This window comes from Carcharhinus amblyrhynchos, chromosome 2 (assembly GCF_965287045.1).
Source record: "Carcharhinus amblyrhynchos chromosome 2, sCarAmb.v2.hapA, whole genome shotgun sequence".
NCBI classification, from domain to species: Eukaryota; Metazoa; Chordata; class Chondrichthyes; order Carcharhiniformes; family Carcharhinidae; genus Carcharhinus; species Carcharhinus amblyrhynchos.
In genome coordinates, this window is record NC_137325.1 from 19651526 (window position 1) to 19674810 (window position 23285).

Consider the following 23285-nt stretch of genomic DNA (forward strand, 5'->3'; position numbering starts at 1 on the left):
GGTTTGAAGGTAGCTAACTGCTGACACAAGCACCATCTTCAATATGCAGACGCTGGATTTAAATCGATCCAACGTCAGACACTAAGTCGATAAACTCCTGTTGACAGCATTAGTGCTGTACGATTCACACCAGCAAACAAGCAGCAGTTAAGTGCTTTAGATACAACCTAATTCTGGAAGTTGGTGGAGCCCTTGCCAATAACACATCCTTCTGAAGCTCAAAATCTCGAATTAATTTCTTCGAATGTTCCTCCCTTTCTATCATAGACTCCCTACAGTGCAGGAGGCCATTCGGCCCATGAGAGTCTACACCAACCACCTGGGCCCTATTCCCATAACCCCACATATTTACCCTGCCAATTGGGTCAATTTAGCATGGCCAATAAACCTAACCCACACATCTTTGGAGTGTGGGAGGAAACCAGAGCACCTGGAGGAAACCCACGCAGACATGGCGAGAATGTGCAAACTCCACACAGACTATTGCTGGGAAGTGGGACAAGTTCGAGGTACAATTCCCAAAGCATTGCTGCAATGACATCAGTTGGCAAAGGGTGGGAACATAGAAACCATGAGCAAGACAACAGAATTGAAAGCAGATAATTGCTGGGATTTTAATAAATGGAACCTTTGTTACTTAGGAGTTTATAAAAAAAGATTGTGTGTCTACCTGTGTAACGACAAACATTACACACACTTGACAGCTTTGCTGAATGCCAGCCTATATTAAAGCAAGCATCCTGTACTGTCCTGCAATAATGGCACATTAGCCCAGTAAAAACAAAGGACAGAGCTTACTCTATGTTAGTCCCAGTATATCAGTTATCCAGCTGTACCAATATTAAGGAAAACAGTAGGGCGGTGGTTGTATTACTGAACAAGTAATCCACAATCCCTAGATTAATAATGCACAGAGAGAGAGTACTAGTTTGAAGCCCTTCAATTCAAAAAAAAAATGCAAATAAAAAGCCAGCATCAGCAAAAAAAAAAGTCACCATGTAACTATCAGTGGTACAAGAAAAAACTGATAGAATCCCCGCAGTACAGGAGGCCATTTGGCCCATCGAGTTTGTAACAACCACAATTCTACCCTGTTTCCATAACCTCACATTTCACCCAGCAATGCCCCTGACTGCCCGGGTTTCCTCCGGGCGCTCCGGTTTCCTCCCACACCCCAAAGATGTGCTCTTAGGCTAATCGGTTTCCACCAAATTGACACTATTTCTTCCCTGAATCTGACTGAGTAGGGTCCCATTCGTAGACATGCAGGGTAGAATAGGTGTAGGGTGATGCGGCGGCGCGGGCTCGTTGGGCCGAAGGGCCTGTTTCCCGTGCTGGGTTGTTCTTTGTTCTTGTTCTTTGACACTAGGGTCAATTTAACGTGGCCAATCTAATTCACACATCTTTGGACCGTGGGAAGAAACTGGAATACCTAGAGGAAATCCATGTAGAGACAGGGAGAAAGTGCAAACTCCACACATACAGTGACCAGAGGAACTGAACCGACTCCCTGGTGCTGTGAGACAGCAGTGCTAACTACTGTGCTGCCCACTCATTCGCTCATTGGTAAAGGAATGCCGCTTCTGGACTATGTGACACTAGTCACACAGCCTCAAATCAAAACATCTGATCCAATATATGGTTATGGGGTGGCACAGTGGCCTCTAAGTGTCAGGAACCCGGGTTAAATTCCAGTCTCGGATGACAATCTGTGCGGAGTTTGCACATTTTACCCATGTCTGCATGGGTTTCCTCCCACACACAAAATCTGCAGGTCAGGTTTGTTGGCCATATTAAATTGACCCTGAATGTCAGGGGGATTAGCAAGGGTCATGGGAATAGGGCCTGAGTGCGACTGTGGTTGGTGCAGGTTTGACAGGCCGAATGGCCTCTTTCCGCACTGTAGGGATTCTACGAATTCTGTTTAGTAATTTGGCTGGCTTTGAGGCACTTTATGAGAGGCAACCGTTTTCTTACACACCAAACATCAACTGGTGTTTTGAGACCGTCAATTCTGAAAGATGCTCTGGTGTGCTTGTCACCATTTGTCCTTCCAGCTGTCCACACAAGGCTCATGGGGTAAGGTTATACTCTTCAGGTCCTACCTCCACTGAGGGGCTAGAACTGGTGGCTAATCCCTCGGCCTTATGCATCAGGAGATTTTAACAAAAAATATATACTGCAAACACAGCTTGTAATTTTAAGCATGGTAAGGCATTGGCTTGCCATGTTTCTGTTGAAAGAAAATATTGAACTTCCAAATTTGAACTTCAGCAGAATTTTATGAAGTGTATATTTTGAGAGGGGAAGTAAATACTCTGACTAGTTTCATCAACAACCTGCTCAACTTTTGCATGTCTGAAGATGTGCAAGGAACAAGTAAAAGCTCAGATGCAGGCCATTTGCTCCCTAGAGACAGTTCACCATTCATTCAATTAAAATCACAGCTGATCTATACCTTATTTCCCACTTCCGATCCATATTTCTTTAATACCTAAACAAAATAAAATCTATCAACTTCAGTCTTGCCAACTGTAACTTAAACTTCCTTTTGTTTTTAAAAAAAGGGGGGCGGGGAAGACATCGAGGGCAAAAAGAGAACCCTAGATTTCCACAACTGAGAGAGGAATAAACAGTTCCCAATTTCACTCATGAATGAATTAGCTCCAATGCTAAATTTGTGCCCTCTTGTTCTGGACTCTTGCTGAGAAAGATATTTTCATAGAATTATAGGAGGCAGCCAATCAGCCTATCGAGCCTGCAACAACCACAGTCCCACCCAAGGCCTATCCCTAAAAAACACATACATTTACCCTAGCTAGTCCCCCTGACACTTTATCATGGCCAATCCACCTAACCTGCACATCTTTGGAGTGTGGGAGGAAACCGCAGCATCTGGAAGAAACCCATGCAGACATGGAGAGAATGTGTATACTCCACACAGACAGTGACCCAAGCCAGGAATCAACCTCAGTCCCTGGCGCTGTAAGGCAGCTGTGCTAACCACTGTGCCACCATTTCTCTGCTTCTAACCTGTGAATTCTTTTATCGCTTTATACATTTTAATTAGATCCCCGCTCAACCTTTTAAACCCCAAGGCAATACAGGCTTACACCTTAACTTCCAATTAGCTTAGTTAAGCCTCACAATTCTGGTCACCATCAGTTAGAAAGGCATCATAAAAGTCATGCTGAAAAGCAATGAACTTAAATTAATTTGGAGTCCTGGCAGCAAGAGTCAAGTGGCAGAATAGAATTCATGATGTGGAGATGCCCTCGTTGGACTGGGGTAAACACAGTAAGAAGTCTCACAACACCGGCTTAAAGTCCAACAGGTTTATTTTGTAGCACAAGCCACTAGCTTTCAGAACACTGCCCCTTCATCAGATAAGTGGGAGTTTTGTTCACAAAGAGGGCATATAAAGACACAAACTCAATTTACAAAATAATGGTTGGAACGCAAGTCTTTACAGGTAATCAAGTCTTAAAGGTACAGACAATGTGAGTGGAGAGGGGGTTAAGCACAGGTTAAAGAGATGTGTATTTTCTCTAGCCAGGACAGTTAGTGAGATTTTGCAAGCCCAGGCAAATCTTGGGAGTTACAGATACTGTGACATGAACTCAAGATCCCGGTTGAGGCCGTCCTCGTGTGTGGAGTCCCTTGCCTCCCACCACAGCCTGGGATGCAATTCATTTGGGCCTGGGGATTTGTCCATTTTTAGCCTGTCAAGACCTCCAATATCTTTTCACTTCCCATGTCAAACTGCTCACGGTCCTCAGTCCCTTTTCCTGAATTCTGTGCCTATTCCCACCTTCTCCTGAGTGAAGACTAATGAGAAGCATTCATCTACCACTTTTCCAATGTCTTGTAGCTTCACACACACATTGCCTCCTTGGGTCTCTAATGGGCCCCTCTTTTTCCCTGGTTCATCTCCTCTTCATGTATAGGATATTAGGGAGAATCCTAAGATCTTGTCTTTTTCATACCCCCTTTTTAATCTCCTAATTGATTTAAGTTCCCTTTTGCAGTTTCCATATTCCTCTAGTGCCACAACTGAATTGCTCCCTTCAGACTCGCCAGAAGCCTTTCTTTTCTTCTTTACCCAGGCCGGAATTGTTCTAGACATCCAGGGTTCTCTGAGCTTATTGCTCCTACATTTCCCCCTATAGGGGGCATGATGGAGCTATACTCTCCCCATTTGCTTCTTGAATGTCTCCCCACTGCTCTGCTGAACATTTTCCCACTAGAAGCTGTCCCCAGTAACTTTGGCTAGAACCTGCCTTACTTGAATAAAATCTGCCTTCCAAATCTATCTTTTACAAAGCCATATTTCTCCTTGTCCATAACAAATTTGAACCATGCCAAGTTATGGTCGCTTTCATTAAAATGCTCCCCCACTGCCACATTGAACACTTCTCCATTTTAATTCCCCAGCACTGATCCATCCCATGTAGGATCTTGAACATATTGATACAAAAAACTCCCCTGAATGAACCTCAAGAAATCCACTCACTTTGGACTCTTCGCACTATGACTATCCCAAAATGTGTTGGGGAAATTGAAATCCCCTCGTATAATTATCCAATTATTATTCTTACACACCTCAGCAAATTGTCTATATATATCTGCTCCTCTATTTCCCACTGACTCTTTGGCTATGATACATTCCTACTAATGTGGCTGCCCCCTTTATATTTCTAAATTCACCTCATTTGAAGATCCTTCCAAGATATCATCTCTCCTTATGGCAGTAATTGATTCCATAATAGTTAACACCACCTCCCTTGTTACACCTTCCTCTGTCTTGCCTACAGATCCAATACCCTGAACTGTTAAGTTGCCAATCTTGCCCTTCCCTCAACCATGTCTCTGTGATGACAACAATGTCAGACTTCCATGCGTCAATCCACTCCCTTAACTTGGCAGTTCATCTATTACAGTCCTAACATTAAAATTAAGGACCATCCAGCCCTGCTGTACTCTCTTGACATTGCTGTAGCTGAACTCACTCTGACTTGCTCCCTTTACTATAGCATGATAAGTCTCTATTTTCCTAATGTCGTGTCCCTTTCTCCCTCCTAAGAGCACTAGCAAACCTACCCGCAAGGATGTTGGCCCCAGTATGATTCAGATGTACAGATGGGATGGTCTACATATCCCACATTTCCCAGTAACAATCCCAGTGATCCAGAAATCGAAAACCCTCCCTCCTGCACCAACACTCAAGCCACATTGCTCGATTTTCCTATTTCTATACTCACTAGCACATGGCACTGAGTGTAATCCAAAAATTACAAGCTTAGAGACTTCTTAATCTACTGCCTGGCTCCCTGAATGCAGGACCTCACTCTTCAGTTTACCTATACCATTGATACCAATATGTACCATGACCTCTAACTCCATCAACCTCCCGTCAGGATGCCCTGCAGCCGTTCAGCGATATCCCTGACCAGGGCGGCAACACCCCAGCTTGGAGCCACATCTTTGGCTGCAGAAACACATGTCAGCTCCTCTGACTAACGAATCGCCCATCACTTTAGGTTTTCTTTTCCCTCCCGTACACAGTCATTATTGTATTTTGCAGTAACAATCTTACACAAATGAATCCTAATGAGCTGAGTCAAGGCAATATTGTTGAGCATGAGGAAGAAGGAACATGCATTTCTGATGTCTTGTGCTAAATGCGATGGACTGATCTATTTTGGAAACACATTATTTCAAGGGTGAGATCTACAACACATGGCACGAAAGATGCATAAAAACAGGAAGAGCCTGAAAAGTCATGCTGAATATCTTTAATCTCAAAAGGTATTTTGCCACAAAATCCTTTCCACCATCACACTCCAGCGCTCCAAAAGCAAAGATTTATAAACAGGAATTTCCCGGAAATGCAGATGCACTTACCCAATGCTCACCCTAGCTTTCAGAGACAGAGCTAGTTGCTCAAATGGAAATCATTGACACCAGTGCTGGAAGTTCATAAGATATATGAGTAGAATTAAGCCATTCGGCCCATCGAGTCTGCTCCACCATTCGTTCATGGCTGATCTGTTCCTCATCCCCATTTTCCCACCTTCTCCCTAAAAATGTGTCTCACTCCTCCTTAAATTTACTCACTGTCATAGCATCCACTGCACTTTGCAATAATGAATTCCACAGATATTGGTCCAGTGCAACAAAACACATCATTCACTCCAACAAAATTGACAAGCAGGAATTTGGTAACTTCACAGAACCTGGTTTTCAAAACCCAAGGAAATTGATCCGAAAAGCTATATTTGGGAGCCCGATTCGATATATTAATTCAAAGAAGAGCGACAGGCTGGCACAGCTAGGCTGGCATTGCACAAGGGGCATTCCCTCCCACCCCCCCCCCCCCCCCCAAAACCCCGAATTCCCAGGCAGGGGGTGGACTCAATAATCTCCATCTTCACCAGCAAGGTGATCATGCCTGGTTCTCGTTGATGGGGGCCCCAGTGGTGGGAACCTTCCCCAGCACAGGGGGCAAGTGTTAGCGAGGCCGGACAATACTGCCCCAGGCTCTCTCATAACATGGAAATTTAGATTTCCACATTGTACATTTATAAAAATAATGGCCTGGGAAAGTCGTGATCGGCTGGACGCCAGTGGCAAATCCTGCTACGGACGCACCCGCCCCGCTGACATTTTCCGGCCCACTGCTTTGTTCAAGTAGCGCAACAGGCCAGGAGAATAACACTCGTCATAGCATAAATCTTGATAGTTTTAAGTTACTTGATTTTACACTTGGGCTTATCATTAACAGCAGTCCATTGCATCAACGTGTAGCGCTTAGAAAGACTAAGACATGGGAAATCTTCACAGGAGGAATAAAACAAGACTTCCTCAATATCTCCCATCCTCCAAGCCTCAGAATAACAATGTTGAGCAATTGAACGAAAACTGTCCACTCATCCTCTCCCGATAAACAGAAGTGTTACTTAAAAAAATCACAACCTGCAACAAAACTGCATGCTAGCCTTGCTTTTCAACTATTTACATGTCAGGTTCCAAGGTGCCCCAAACTTCTTTCCAGGTTCTGAAATTTTCCTCAACTCAGTATCAAATCCAGGCAATGTGCCAATTTCATCAGTACAGTTCAGAAGTGAAAGCCAAACCGGATATTCCAAAAACCAATGGGTTCAATGCTATTAAAAGAAGGATTTCCCATGCTCTGTTTCTGGCTCTGCCCGATAATCTTTTAATCCCCTGCCAGCATACAGAGCATGGAGGTTATTACTCAAGTGGAACATTCCTTTCTCCCTAGTCCTCCAGATTGATAAAACAGCAAAAGTAACGACAATTTATCAGATTTTCTTGCTCACTATTTAAACAGAAGACAGCAAGTGCAATAATAAAACATGCTGGAAAATAGCTACTCTAAAACATTGGCATGGGCTGTAGCACCATACAACTTAAAAGAAATGGATTAAATGAAAGCATCATAGAACCCCTGCAGTGCAAGAGGAGGCCATTTGGCCCATTCAGCTGGCACTGGCTCTCCGACAGTGCATCCCATCCTGGTCCTATCCCTGTAACTCCACGTATTTACCCCACTAATCCCCCTAAATTACACATCTTTGGACACTATTTACCATGGCCAATTCATCTAACCTGCAAATCCTTGGATTGTGGGAGGAAACCAGAGCACCCAGGGGAAAATATGCAAACTCCACACGCAGTCACCCAAGGCTGAAATCAAACCCAGTCCCTGCTGCTGTAAGGCAGCAGTGCTAACCACTGTGCCACACATTTGCAAAGAGCCAAAGGCACAGTCCCGGCATTATCTCACTGAAGGTGTAATTGAAGATAGCACCATTACTTATTACAATAATACTAACTCTCCATGGATAAGCTCTTCATTAGCTCAGAAGAAAACACAGGGTAATAGCACTTTAAAATTTGAAAAATACGCTTATGAACACTTTGGTTGTAACAAGCTGGAATGATTGTGGTCTTGTTTAAAATGTCATGATTAATATTCAGTACTCATCTGTAAAGTAAAATTGCATTTAAGGGCTAAATATTGAATTAAATAATTTTAATTAGGTATATTTGATAGTTTAAAGTTTAAGTTTATTTATTAATGTTACAAGTAGATGTACATTAACATGGCAATGAAGTTATTGTGAAAAATCGCCTGGTTGCCACACTCCGGTGCCCATTCGGGTACACTGAGGGAGCATATAGCACGGCCAATCCACCTAATCAGCACGTCTTTCAGGCTATGGGAAGAAACCAAAGCACCAAGAGAAAACCCACACAGACATGGGGAGAATGTGCAAACTCCACTCAGAGTGACCCAAGCCGGGAATCAAACCTGGGTCCCCGGCACTGTGAAGCAGCAGTGCTAACCACTGTGCCACTGTGCCCCAATACAGATAGGGTTGTGCAATGGTTATGCCAATGAACTGGTAAACCAGGCATCTGTACTAATCATCTGCCACATATCCAACTTTGTAAGTTTGAGAATATTCATTAATCTGAAGAAATTTGGAAATAACAAGGGATCACCAAATTGTTGCAAAAAATTCAAAAGGTTCGTGAATGTACTTTAGGTTTGCCTTCAGTACCCTACACACTGGTCCTATTATCGACTACTTGACTCTAAAAAAAGTGAATCACATCCATTTATCTTGCCTTAGTTCTTAGGTAACCTCACTATCTCAGTGGGTAGATAATGTGACTCTTAATCCACACGACAAGCCTACTTCTGACACTAATAAATAAACTTAAACTTGACGATAATTTCAGCAGCGTTGACTACACTGGTAAGCACAGATGCATAATCAGTGGCATTCTGAAAACTAAAAAGTTTTAATTCCTACACAAAGTCCTCTGTGCCGATGATTACCATTGTGCTGTTTATTTATAATTCATTTTATCAGCTTAAACAAGGAGATTAGGCTGAGTTGCACTGAACTAGATTAGCAAGGGGAAAACAGAGAGAGTTCATGCCAAGAGTGTTAATATCGCCTGTTAAAAGCAAATGCTCTATCTAGGATACGCTTCCATTTGCTTACAGCTCCTGTCAACTCATTTTGTGTGTTCACATTTACAATGGAAAATACAAATGCAAAATGTCACCTTGCAATCCCAACCTCTAGGGAATACACCTTTACTAGTGGGAAGATACAGAATAGATGTCACAACATGATTAATTTCCTTGCCATTCCTACACTAATATCATGGACATTCCATTCCTGAATCTAGTCATTTTAAAACTGAACTAAAAAGTAAAAACAACAGAAAATGTTGGAAAAGCTCTGCAGATGCTGCACGATCTCAGGGTTAAGTTGAAGTTTATTTATTAGTGTCACAAGTAGGCTTATATTAACACTGCAATGAAGTTACTGTGAAGATCCCCTGGTCGCCACACTCTGGGTACACTGAGGAAGAATTTAGCAAGGCCAATGCATCTAACCAGCACATCTTTCAGACTGTGGAAGGAAACCCATGTAGAAATGGGGACAATGTGCAGACTCGGCACAGACAGTAACCCAAGCTGGAATCGAACCCAGGTCCCTGGTGCTGAGGCAGCAGTACAAACCACTGTGCCACTCAGCGTTAACAGGTTGATGTCTGTGGTAGCATGGTCCCTTTAAGACAACATTCCTGGGAGCCACATGGTTGGGCTGGACCCTACGGAGTGTCGAGACAGACAGCAAAGCCAATCAAGCGCAAGGGCATGTATCTTTGATCAGGAAGGATTGGTATTTGGGGTCTGGGAGGAGTGGTGTACAGTTGCATAGTAATTCTGATGGACTCTATTTGTGTATATATAATGAGTCAATCATTGTGGTGACAATGAAGCCCTTTTGTTCTGAAGCGTCATCAAATCATCCTTGATTTATTACACTGGCGTCAAGGAATATAATCCCAAGATCCTTGGGGATCACAGCACAAAGCTACAGGGGGGGAAGAGATTGGAGCACTGAAAGTAAGAGATAGCAAGGTGAAGTGCATTTCAAACTGCCTTTGACCAGGAAATTAGAACATTTCGACCCTGAAGTCGTAAACTGGGGCTAGCTTATGGAGAGGCCGCATTTTGTCCTGTAGCAAATGAGATAACAATTGAAGAAAAGCAGAAGGTTATTCAGCCCAGTTTCTGGCCATAGACTTACAGTTTAGTCAGAAGTTTAACGTCACTTGATGCACCAGACACTCAGTCTTTTGACCGGATAATTGAGCTGGTTAAGAATCATTTAACTCCTGACTTTTAATCATTATGTTGAAGTACAAATTTCACCTCAGTAGTCCAAGATCCTGGGAGACGTTTCAGGCTTCATGGCCAGATTGAGAGGATCAGCAGAGCATTGTTAATTCGATCAAGCTCGAGAAGAAATGTTGAGGGACCATTTGGTCTGTGGTACAAACAACCATATTACACAAAAGAAATTATTGGCAGCCACCAAAATTTCTCAAGAAAAAAAAACTGTAGAGTAGGCCCAGGTGATTGAATGTGTCGGAAAGGACTGGTCTCCTGCATTGTACAGATGCCAGAATGTTGCATCAAGAAACATGCAAGTCTCCCAAGGAGGAAACTAGTGCCTGACACAAGGGTCAACAGGTGACTCCAGCAGTACAAGTAGACCGACTTGGAGTGGGGGTGGGGATCTGAGTGGGAAAAAAAGGAACAAGAGCACCCAATTGTTTCAGTAACAGAGTACACAGCAGCGGCCAAGGACAATATAGACCCTGGGTTGAACAATTTGCCATTCGCCTTGCCCTGACCCAATTTTTCATATCTGGACGAACCTCACTCAGAGTTGAGACATCCTATCAGAGTTCAGAAAGTCGCCAGACCAACTAAAGTTATCATGGGGGGTTTCCCTCTGATTTTTCTTTTGTAAATTGCTGCTCATGTTAATGGTACTTTTCTTTCAATTTTCCCCTTATGTGACTTTAGGCATTGGGAGAGGAGGGGATGAGCGGGACGAGTAAAGTAGCGTGGACCCTTTAAGGGGGCATTCCTTGAGAGCCACACAAGTTGCCCTCAATTTCCTACAATAAGCTTTCATCAGAACTGGAAAATATGCAACAATCTGTCTTTTGTCCTTTAATCTTTCCTGTCCTGCACTCTGTCATGGATCCGCCTTTTAATTTTTTTTCAGCCGTCTTTTCCTGCCTCTGTACTTTCTTAAAACCTGTTACGTCTAATTTTTGACTGTATTGAAGTGTGAAAAGTATTGTTTCTTGCACGCTATACAAAGCATACTGTTCATAGAGTACAAATGGAAGAAGGAAAGGGGAGGTGAGAATATAGTGCAATAGTCATAGCTAGGGTGTAGAGAAAGATTAACTTTACGCAAGGTAAATCCATTTAAAAGTCTGATGGCGACAGGGAAGAAGCTGTTCTGAGTCATATGGTACATACAGTAAAAAGTCTGACAACACCAGGTTTTAGTCCAACCTAAATAGGTTGGACTAAAACCTGGTGTTGTCAGACTTTTTACTGTGTTTACGCCAGTCCAACGCCGGCATACCCACATCATATGGTACATGACAGAACTTCTGACAAGTTCGGATGGAAGGTGATTGCCCTGAGGCATCAACTCTGCTTCTCTCCCCACAGATTGACCCTGATCTCAGAGAATCCTGACAGTGCAGAAGAGACTATTTGGCCCATCAAGTCTGCACCAACTTCTAACATCTTTATCCAGGCCCCCATCCCTGCAACTCCATACATTTACCATGGCTAATGCAGCTACTCTACACATCTTTGGACTGTGGGAAGAAATCAGAGCACCCAGAGGAAACTCTCGCAGACACGGGTGAATGTGCAAACTCCTTACAAAGAGACAGTCACACAAGGGCAGAATTGAACCCAGGCCACTGGCACTGTGAAGCAACAGTGCTCACCACCGTGCCACCATGCCACCCTGAGTCTGATCTGCCAAGTATTCCCAGAATTTTCCATTCACTTGTTTACTTTGTCTAGCAGGTACCTCGAAATATCAGTCCTCAGGAGTCCTTGGTTAGAATTTCAACCCAGATGAAGCACACAAGCACCCAAAAGGTGTCACAAGACCCAAAGTTCTGGATGTCTCTCCCTAAACTTCACTGCTTATGCTTCCTCTTTCAAGATACCCCTTTAGAAATCTCTGACCAAATATTTGGTGATCTATATCTCATGGTTTAGAACTTTCTCAATAACATCCCCATGAAGTACTTTGGGATGCTTAGCTATGTTATAAAAGTGCTTATACAAATACAAATTGGTCTCGTTGCAGATCCATTCCAGCTTGGAGACAAGATCGATCCTCCACGTTACATGTGAGCAGGATGGAACTAAGAGATTGTTGCCTCCCTTCAGACAGTGTGTGTGGCTTCACAGAAATAACCAACTAGAACTTCACCCATTCTGGTGAGCCATCAGCATGTTACAATACCATGGACGGATGTAACCAATTAGAATCAAACATGATCATGTCCTGGCAGCACACATTTTCTCAAGTGTTCATTGATGAATAATCAGGAGCTGCAATCCTGGCTGATTTCTAGAATCTTCTCCTGCCCTTACTCACAAGGGCTCCCAAGCCGTTAGCTGGTCAAAGGTAACACCTCTTATGATTTTTTAAAACTTATTCCCAATCAAAAATCCAATTTGGCCTGAGTCCCCACAAGGGGGACATTAAAGATCCAAGCTGACAAGACGGGGGCCAAGCCTTCTGTTTTGGGTTTGATCAAGATTCAAGCTGACAGGATCAGGTATTACACCCCCTCCTGGGCTTGATCAGAGCTTCATCATAGCCGAGATGAGATGGCCGAGCTGGCTTTAAAAAAATTGCTTCAGATGAAGCTTCAGTGTAACTTTATTGCCTTCTATGAAGTGCAAGGTCAGAAACTACATTTGACCTTAGCCAAAAGGCTGAGATTCTAAGCAACACCTCATTCGATGTCGTAGTTGAGTTCCACCAACTCTCCGCACAGGCATTTCTTAGGATACAACTTAACAGCTCAGCAGCTGGTGAGAGGGGAGGGAAGAATCTACAGAAAATTTGTACAGGCATCATTTTCTTTGAGCAAATAACTTTGATTGAAAGAGGCTGTGCAATGATTATCAGAAAGGGAACATCAGAAAGCAGCAAGAATGTGAAGGTGTGTTACCCAGATTTCAATGTAGCAATTTGAATGTCACAGCATATAGTTCTAGCGCTGAGTTGTAGCAGCATTTAAAATGGACTTGATGGCATTTGGGCACTGGTAATTGAAGTTACCCAAGTGATAACTTCTCTGCTCTTTAGCACCACAAATTGCTACCTATAATTGGAGCGCCAAGAAACAGGCTCTGGCTTATTAGGAATAATGAAATACAAGATATTTTAGCAATCCTACATTTGCAGTCATTTATCAGGCTGTCTCTGGAACTAGGCATTTCTCAAAATATTTGCCTTCAACTGCATAATATCAAGCATTATCTTTTTATTTTTAACTCTACTTTTTTTCCAATAACTTTTTCAATCATAAGACACATAAGGGGAGCAAATCAGCCAATCATGCCTATGCCAGTTTGGATAAAGAGTTACCCAGTTAGCTAAAGTTTGACAATAATGCCTAGTATGAAATGTTTAAGGACCAATTGGCTGCAATAGGTTTGGGGGAGGCACAACTTGTAAAGCTAACTATGGACCCACATTAGCTCTACGTGTTAATTTCAATTTTCAGTCACAGCAACAGGAGGTGACTGGAGCGTAACACAATGCCAACGACAGCCTACTCACACTGGGATCATGCAGAGTTAAGAAACGTAGCGTGGAGATTTAAAACAAGTCCAAAACTTTGATAACTAATTTATTGAGTTCTCAACGGACTGGGACAGTACACACCTCCTGCTTCAATACAGTGGCATCCAGTCCAGGAAACTCCCAATCTACATGTTTGGCACTCTGTGTTAGCCTCCTACCTGGCACCCACTTTAAGCTTGGGTTCATCCAAAACTCCCTTGCCCATATCCATTCACACCAAGCCACTGCACTCTTCTAATTTTAACCCCCTCATCTATTTCCCACTGCTTGACCATTAGGGATCATGCATTCAAGTCCCCTATACATCTGTTCTAAACCATTCCTCACCTCTCTCTTCCCACAGCCTACTTTGACCAAGTTTCTTTTGTCACTCGACCCAATATTTCCTTTGGCCACTGCATCAAATTTTGTCAGGCAATGCCCCTGTAAAGTGCGAACATTCAGACTATGTGCTTTATAAATGCAAGCTATTATCATTTGGCAATTATGCCTCCTGGCATCATACTGAGCCATTTTAGACCATGAGGCTCCCAACTTTGATGTCTGGAGTTACTGGATCTCAAAACAAGCAGCAGCGCCACAGTGCTATCTTCAATTTCCTCGGGGAAGAGGAAATTCCAAGAAATTCAGCCCCATTAGTCTCTTGCTGCCATCCAATGATGGCTGCTAGGGAAAAATTAACACATGCAGTGGGAAGATTGGTCTCAGCTGCTGCTCAGGGTAACAAGGCCCATTGAGACTCGCTGTTCAAAATTAACAAACAGCAAACGCAGCCTCAAATCTGAATCTCAGCAACATAATGGATCTTTAAGCAGCATGCCCTGGCAAACATACTTTCAATATTTCTAAGTTTGCTTCTGAACTATTGAAATGACAGAGGGATATCAACAGCTTGTTCGTAGAAGCACGTACACACTATGATTGCGTACTTTGGGAAATGCCTTGTGTTGAAACTACACAGTTCCGATTGGGTAATATGTTCCTTCTCTTCAGCAACAGTCATACTGCAATATTATAGCTCAAACAGGGTAGTACAGTAACTTTTTAAAAAAAGTATTTATGTCTCAGTTCTGGGATTGCTGCTGTTCCTGCTAGGCCTCACCTAGTGATCCAGCTCAGTTATAAACTGAAAGCACATAGCAAGTTTGGAAGAAGAATGATACTAATCAGTCAAATTCAATGACCATACTGCACACAATAAGGAATCAAGCCCACCACTTAGCGTGTTCGACTAACTGCTAACAGTTATCTGAAAGTGCTAATACCGCAACAGAAACAGCACCTAATCTTCTCTCCTTTAAGGTTTAAAGTCAATATAGTTTCTATTGTAACCAAGAGAAAAACAAAAACTTAACACGAAACTGATATCTATATGGTCAACTGCAGTTGACCATTTCATCCAGGGTTAAGACGATCGCCAGCAACTGCAGTTGAACAGGTGAAAAGACCAGAGAAGTGGGGTTGAGATGAAGGGCATTTATAAGTTTGGAACAAGAATGGAGGAATGAAGTGACAAGTCCAGATTGCTGGTAATGATTTAAAGTCCGTTGTCCACTTCAAATCTTGCAAGCCATTTTTCTAGTATTTAATTCTTATTCTCCTGAAAACAATTACTCTATCAGCTATGTGCTATCATGGTGCTGGGAAGCCTCCAGGTACTTGCCAAGAGCGTTCATTCTCTTTGTGCAAGGTTGACTTTCAGTGGGCTATTTAACTGCTGAAGTAATCACAGCTGTGCCTCAACCTATTCTCCCCTCAGCACACTTCTTAACAACAGTCATCGGACAGTGAACAGAAGCAGAAAACCTGGTTGATTTTTCTCCCCCTCTTTTAGAATCAGAGAATCATAAAATCAGAATCCCAACAGTGTAGAAGGCAGCCATTTAGCCCATCGAGTCTGCACTGGCTGCCTGACAGAGCATCTTACCCAGGCCCCCTCCCCTGCCCTATCCCGTAACCCCACACATTTACCTTGGCTAACTATTCTAACCTACACATCTTGGGACATCAAAGGGGCAATTTAGCAGGGCCAATCCAACTAACCTGAGCACTTTGGACTGTGGGAGGAACCTCACACATCGGGAGAATGTGCAGATTCCACACAGACAGTGACCTGAGGCTGGACTTGAACCCAGGCCCTGGCAGTGTGAGGCAGCAGTGCTAACCACTGCGCCATCGTGTCGCCCATGGCTCATTTCTGTCAGTACATGGTACAGGGATGTTTCAATCTAAATTGTTAATTTTGGGTCATATTTAATTATATTTCCATGACCTCTGCTTGTTGAACTCATGCTTAGTTTTGGCCGTAAGCCCTATTGATGCTTTTATGAATTAGTTTGCAAAAGTCCAAGGCTCAAGTTACTGCACTGGTTTCACCTTTACCAGTTATTACATTTACCACTTTGTCTTTCTTCAAAAGGGAATTGCAAACACAAAAGGGTGACTGATATACAAGAACGCTCCTTTGACTCAGAGTGCCCTTGCCGCCAAGTCAGAATCTCATGAATTCAAGTCCCACTCCTGAGACTCAAGCACATAATCCACACTCTCCAATGCTGCACTGAGGGAGTACAATACTGTCAAAGTTGCAGTCTTTTGGATGAGATATTAAAGCATCTCACAGCATTATCTAAAGAGGAGGGGGGGGGGGGGGGAAACACTTTCTCTCCCATTGTCCAGCGAATATTAATTCTTCAACCAACTACATAACATGTTACATGATCATAGTCACACTGCTGTTTGAGAGACCTTGCTCTGTGCCACACTCCCTACATTATGAGCCAGATTTTCCGACCTCCCAGCTGCAGGTTTCCCGGTGGTGGGATTCTCCGGATTTCCCACTGATCACGAGACCCGCAGGCAGGGATACGCTGCTGGCAGGATCAGAGAATCCTGCTGGCCTGAACGGCCGAAGAATTCTAGGCAACAATAGTGACTAAGCTTCACAAAATATTTAATTGGCTGTAAAGCACTTTAGGACATCCGGAGGTCATGAACAGTCTATAGAAAATGAAGTTCTTTCCCTATAATGGCTTGTGTCAACCACGCCATCACTTCGCTAACATGTTATTTGTAAAATGTAACTTGCTGTCTAATGATTTCAACCATGCGTCCATACAATTTTAGTAGGAAACCTTTAATCTGCCATTGCACCACCACCTTATTACATTTAAAGATGAAACTCCCAGGAATTTTGGAGAAAAAGATGAGGGTCAGATCAAAAGGCATATCATTGTACCTTGATTGGGGGGGGGGGGGGGGGGGGGGGGGGGGGGAGACAATCAATTCCTTCTGATGAGTAACAAACTCTCTGAAGACTTCCCTTACTCATGTAGCCAACACAGTTAATCCACTTTCAGCAGATATATCGTTCTTGGGATGCATGAGGTGGAGATGCCAGCGTTGGACTGGGGTAAGCACAGTAAGAAGTCTTACCGTTCTTGGGATCACCATCTTCCCTTACCGCAAACAAAATCTTCCATCTCTTCCACTAACAAAGCTACAACAGAAAGGTTCAATTTCCTTTGTTACCTTTTTTTGCCCCTCTCAGCAGCTCCCAATGAAGTCAAAATCTGCCAAGAACTTGAATACTGATCCCACATCAGTGGCAGATCTTTGTAACATATCCCTGGATAGGACAGAGGAAGGAGCTAGGCAACCACACTTTCCTATGCTGCAAGTGCTCTTTGCTGTTTCGATTTTAATAACATCTTCTAGGATTTGTGTCACAAGGATAGCTAACCAGAAGAGTGAGATTTATGGTAGTTGGCAAAAAAAAAGAGGGTGGGTAGAAGTAACTTGAGAACTTTTTTTTAAGCATTCAACCAGTTGTTATGAGTGCACTACCCGAAATGGATGGTAGCAGTAGATTTAATAGCAACTTTCAAAAGGGAATTGGACATTTATGATGAATCACAAAAGCTAGTATGAAGTTATAGCAAGTAATTAAGAAAACTAGTAGAATATCATTTATTGTGAGGGGAATTGAATATAAAAATAGGAAGGTGGTGTCTCAGTTAGACAGAGCACTAGCGAGACCACATTTGGAGTATCGTATGCTGTACTGGTCATCTTATTTAAGGAAAGATGTAAATGCATTTGAAGCAGTTCACAGAAAGTTTTCTAAACTAATACTTGGATATAAGCACAAAGAACAAAGAAAATTACAGCACAGGAACAGGCCCTTCGATTCCCATCTTATTCATTTACTTGTCAAGACGTCCCTTAAAAGTCACTACCGTATCTATTTCCGCTACCTCTCTTGGCAATGAGCTCCATGCACCCACTACTCTGTAAAAAAATCTGCCTCATACATCTCCTTTAAACCTTGTCCCTCGCACCTTAAACCTATGCCCAATCGTAACTGACTCTTCCTTCCTGGGAAAAAGCTTCTGAGTATCCACTCTGTCCATGCCTCTCAATCTTATAGTCTGTCAGGTTGCCCCTCAACCTCTGTCACTCCAGTGAGAGCAAATCAAGTTTCTCCAACCTCTCCTTATAGCTAATGCCTTCCATCCTGGTAAATCTTTTCTGTACCCTCTCCAAACCCATGTTCCAAGTGCGGCCTAATTAAGCTTCTATAAAGCTGTAACACGACTTGCCAATTTTTAAACTCAATACCCCAGCCAATGAAGGCGAGCATGCCATATGGCTTCTTGACTACCTTCTCCACCTGCATTGCCACTTTCAGTGACCTGTTCACTTATACACCCAGATCCCTTAGCCTGTCAATATTCTTAAGGGTTCTGCCATTTACTGGAGCTTTCCTATCTGTATTAAACCTTCCAAAATGTATTATCTCACATTTGTCTGGATTATACTTTAATGAGGAAAGATTGGATAGGCTTGGCTTGTATCTGCTGGAGTTTAGAAGCACGAGAGGTGATTTGATTGACTCTTACAACTTAGGAACCTAGGAATTAAGAGCAGAAGAATGGCAATTCAGCCCTACGAGCCTGCTCCACCATTCAGATTATGGTGGATCTCTCCCTTCTCTCAAATTCACTTTCTGTTCTGGCGGATCTCTCCTTCATCTCAAATCCACCTCCCTATCTGTTTCCCAGATCCCTTTTTTCCCCTCATTAGAAATGCATCTATCTCCTTCTTGAAAACATTCAACAATTCAGACCCCTAAGCATGAGAAGCTCTTGATAGGGTGGATGTGGAGAAGAGAAGATTCTTACAGGAGAATCTAGAACTAGGGGTTACTCTCTAAAAATAAAAAAAGTCATCAATTTAAAGTGGAGAAGGAGTGAATTTTTTTTCACTCAAAGTTGTGCATCTTTGGAACTCTGCTTTCGTCACCTTTTCAGGAAGAGCGTCTGAATATTAAGGCAGAGGTGGCTTAATAAACCTGGGTGGTAACAGGTTATCAGCTATGGTGGGATGCAGAATAGAGATCAGATCAGCCATGATTGTATTAAATGGCAGAGTGGGCTCAAGGAGCCAAATGGCTCACTCCTGCTCCTCGTTTCTACGTTCATGCGTCAGTTTATTTGAAGACAAAACATTTGGAGGTTAACAGAGCGCCAGCGAATGGGATTGACTGGATAGTTCTTGAAGGGCACAGACCACCAAGTGGCCTCCGTCTGTGCTATGATTCTTGCGGTTGAAATGTCGATCATTCACTTGAAGATATCAAAATGCCGCCAGCCAATCTATTCTTTCCCTAGAATTCTCCAGTGAATGAACATCAAGGTTAATCATCTCCCCGGAACTTTAGATGACAGAATTTTTCACTCTCTCATCTTTCCCCACTCTTACAATCAAACTTTTGAAAGCTGAACTGGATGTCAATGAAGCAGCCTCCTATCCATTGACTCCATCTACACTTCCCACTACCTCAGAAAAATGTCTAGCATAATCAAGAACCTTGGGCACCTCAGACAAAAAGCGGAATTTTCCCATCCCATCTGCCGTAGGAATCATAGCTGGCGGGACAGGACCACGTGAAGATCCATTGACCTCTGGTGGGATTTTAGAGTCTTGGAGCAGAGCAAGCAGAAAATCCCACCCATACTCTCTTCCGCCTTCTTCCATCAAGAAAGAGATACAAAAGTCTGATGTCACACATCAACCAACCCAAGAACAGCTTCTTCCCTGCTACCTTCAGACTTTTGAATGGATCTACCTCATATTAAATTGATCTTTCTCTACGTCCTAGCTATGACTGTAACATTACATTCAGCACTCTCCCTTCCTTCTCAATGAATGGTATGCTTTGTTTCTATCATAGAATCCCTACAGTACAGAAGGAGGCCATTTGGCCCATCAAGTCTGCACCAACCACAATCCCACCCAGGCCCTGACACTAGGGTCAATTTAGTATGCCTAATCCACACATCTTTGCAAACTCCACATATAGTGATCTGAAGCCAGAACTGAACCTGGGTCCTTGGTGCTGTGAGGCAGCAGTGCTAATCACTGTGCCACCCAATAGTGAAACAATACTTTTCACTGTAGATCACTTCACGTGGCAATAATAAATCAGATCACCATGGGCAGGATTTTCCAGCCGTGCTCATCCCAAGACCGGGAAATTCCACTCTAGATCAATGGATCTTTGCATGATCCGGGCAGAAATTTCTGCTCCTGAGACAGGTGGGACCAGTTCCCATGGCAGGTGCGATGGGAAAATTCCACAATGTCTTGACTGCTTTTGTCAACTTTTGGTTGTGTCTTGGGCTTCAGCCCTCCAACTGGGTTTCTCAACAAAATAAAAAGTTTTCAAAAATCCAAGAAACTAATTAAGTTACACGTTACCGAAATGTTCTAGCAGGTAGACACTAGCAAAGCTTCACAAACAGTATTATGCCAAAACTGAACTGCAGACCATTCTGCTAAATTAGAGGAGGTAAAAGGAGCGTTGATGGCAAGGAGAGCAAAACTGCACATATGCCCCCTTCCAAAACTTGCTCCTCACCAGCCAGCATTAAGATGAAGTCAAAATCAGGTAAGAGGGGCACTGAAACATCAGCAAGATGCTACACATTACAATTAAAAGCAGTTCAACACTTGGGTGCTACATTAGGGGAGAGAGACTTGCCTGGCCAGCACAGAAGAGCTCACAAAAGGCTGGAGCTAAAATCATTTTTTTTAATGCAACAGCAAATTGATTTTAATCTTGCTAGTATTAGTATTCCAAAAAAAATAGCATTAGGAGTGAAAACAAAATAGGCACACAAGGAAAGAAGAATATATAAAAAATATATACATTGTAGTCAGTAGCTGCATCATTCTGCAGTCTCACACTCACCCAGGCTGGAACAACCTTCCCCATCATCCTGCTCATTCATGTCGCGGGTTTATTGTTCCTCCTCAATGTGGAAAAAGCAGGCAGGGAGAGGTGACAAGTGCCTGCTCGTCTCCGGGGAAGGGGGAGGGGGGTGCAGGAGGACCTCGTGTCTAATCCACCAGCTCTGGGTGAAGAACAGTGAAGGGAGTCATGCAGGGGAGTACGCAGTTTAAAGCCACACAGTGTGGAAAGCGGGGCTGCAGTGCAGCACAGCACGGTGCTTATTACACACTCTGACACTGAAATAACAGTAAGCTCCAGGACTTCACCGAGCGATACAATATAACAGACGCACCGAGGTAATTTGGGAAGGGGAGGGGATTAATTAAGAGGGGAAAAGTAATATTTATTTAAAAATTCTACTGTATCTTAACACGCTTGTGGCACTGCTCTATAATTACATCCTCTATCCCAACGGGGTTAAGCAATAGTCTAATACTACTGACGTATTATAGAACTGCAATTCTGGGTTATAAGATTACACTACATTTAAAGTGTTATAAGAGGATGAAGGGAGGATAACAGGTCGACTGTTGGGTTGTATTTTTAGAGTACCAATGAGGCTTTTTCAGACAAAAGCACAAGGTCCCTCCTCATTTTCAAATGCATTTCAGCAGTGCGTGTTAAGATAATAAGCAGCCAACTTCAAACTGCAAGTTAAAATATTGCTGTTCAAAATTTAAACACAGTCTTACCGTTGCTGTCTCACACACACAATGAGCCTGACCACTGCACTCCTGGGAGCTGAGGGGAGAGGACTGCCTTTTTGAACAATGGTTATTATGTTATTACTCAGTTCTCTGATACCATGTACCTGTGCTACAATATTGTGCTCCTTCAGCTAGAGCCAGAGACCTGATCAATTGACTTGGACTAAATCGATCACGTGTGCTTAAAGCTTGGTGTTACCATCGTTGCAGCAGGCTGCAAATTGGTGGGTGCAAATGGACTGCTGAGTTAGCCTTATAGTTTCAGCAGTTGAGCGTGAAACACTTGCGGAGGATGTGAATGGAGCCATGTAAAAATCAAAAGTTCATCATTGTAATCTCGCAGAAGGTCGGTGTGCAGGCAACATGTAATTTTTTTAAAAAAAAGGTAAATGGGATGTTGGCATTCATTGCAAAGGGACTGGAGTATAAAAGAAGTGGGCGGCACAGGGATTAGCACTGCTGCCTCACAACACCAGGGACCCAGGTTCGATCCCCCACTTGGGTCACTGGCTGTGCGGAATCTGCACATTCTCCCTGTGTCTGCATGGGTTTCCTCCAGGTACTCTGGTTTCCTCCCACAGTTTGAAAGATGTGCTGGTTTAGGTACATTGGCCATCCTAAATTCCCCCTCAGTGTACCCAAACAGGCACCAGACTGTGGCAACTAGGGGATTTTCACAGTAACTTCATTGCAGTGTTAATGCAAGCTTACTTGTGACAATAATGGCGCAGCATGGTAGCACAGTGGTCAGCACTGCTGCTTCACAGCTCTAGAATCCTGGGTTCGATTCCTGGCTTGGGTCACATGTTTGCACATTCTCCTTGTGTCTGCCTGGGTTTCCTCCGGTTTTCTCCTAGAGTCCAAAAGTGTGCGGGTTAGGTTGATTGGCCATGCTAAAATTGCCCCTTAGTATCCTGAGATGCGTAGTTTAGAGGGATTAGTGGGTAAATATGTACGGATAAGGGAGTGGGGCCTGGGTGGGATTGTGGTCGGTGCAGACTCGATGGGCTGAATAGCCTTTTTCTGCACTGTAGGGTTCTATGATTTCTATGATAATAAACTTAAATTTACAACTGCAAGTTTACATTGGGTGTCGGTCAGACCATATCTGGAGTAATGTGTCCGCTTTTGGTCTCATTTGAGGAAGATGGTGGTGGCATTGGAGGCAGTTCAGAGGAGGTTCACCAGATTGATTCCAGACATGAAAGGGTTGACGTATGAGGAGAGATTAAGCAGTTTGGGCTTGTACTCACTGGAGTTTAGAAGGATGAGAGGGGATATAAAATACTAAAAGTGATTGATAAAGTAAACATAGATCAATGCCCCCTTATGGGGCAATCTGGAACAAGAGGTCACAGGTAGAGGTTGAGAGGCAGTAGATGTAAAACTGAGATAAGGAGTTACTACTTGCAGAGAATGATGAATTTGTGGACCTTGCTGTCCATAGCGCAGTGCTGTCTGAATCATTAAATAGTTTCAAGGAGATAGATATATTTCCGATTTTAAAAATAGGCT

General features: G+C 43.2%; 1 protein-coding gene across 4 annotated transcripts in view; it reads right to left on the reverse strand.

The window, feature by feature from the left end:
* Window positions 1–23285, reverse strand: part of LOC145352844 (solute carrier family 12 member 7-like) — a 222292-nt gene that overhangs the window by 97548 nt on the left and 101459 nt on the right. Inside the window, exon 1 of one of the 4 annotated variants that reach the window (XM_080203181.1) lies at window positions 21022–21490. The exons of the other annotated variants lie outside the window; for them this stretch is intronic. Coding sequence (XP_080059307.1) covers window positions 21022–21061 — 40 coding nt within the window. The 5' untranslated portion in view covers window positions 21062–21490. Of the gene's footprint in view, window positions 1–21021; window positions 21491–23285 lie in introns of those variants that run through there. 4 annotated transcript variants of the gene reach the window in all.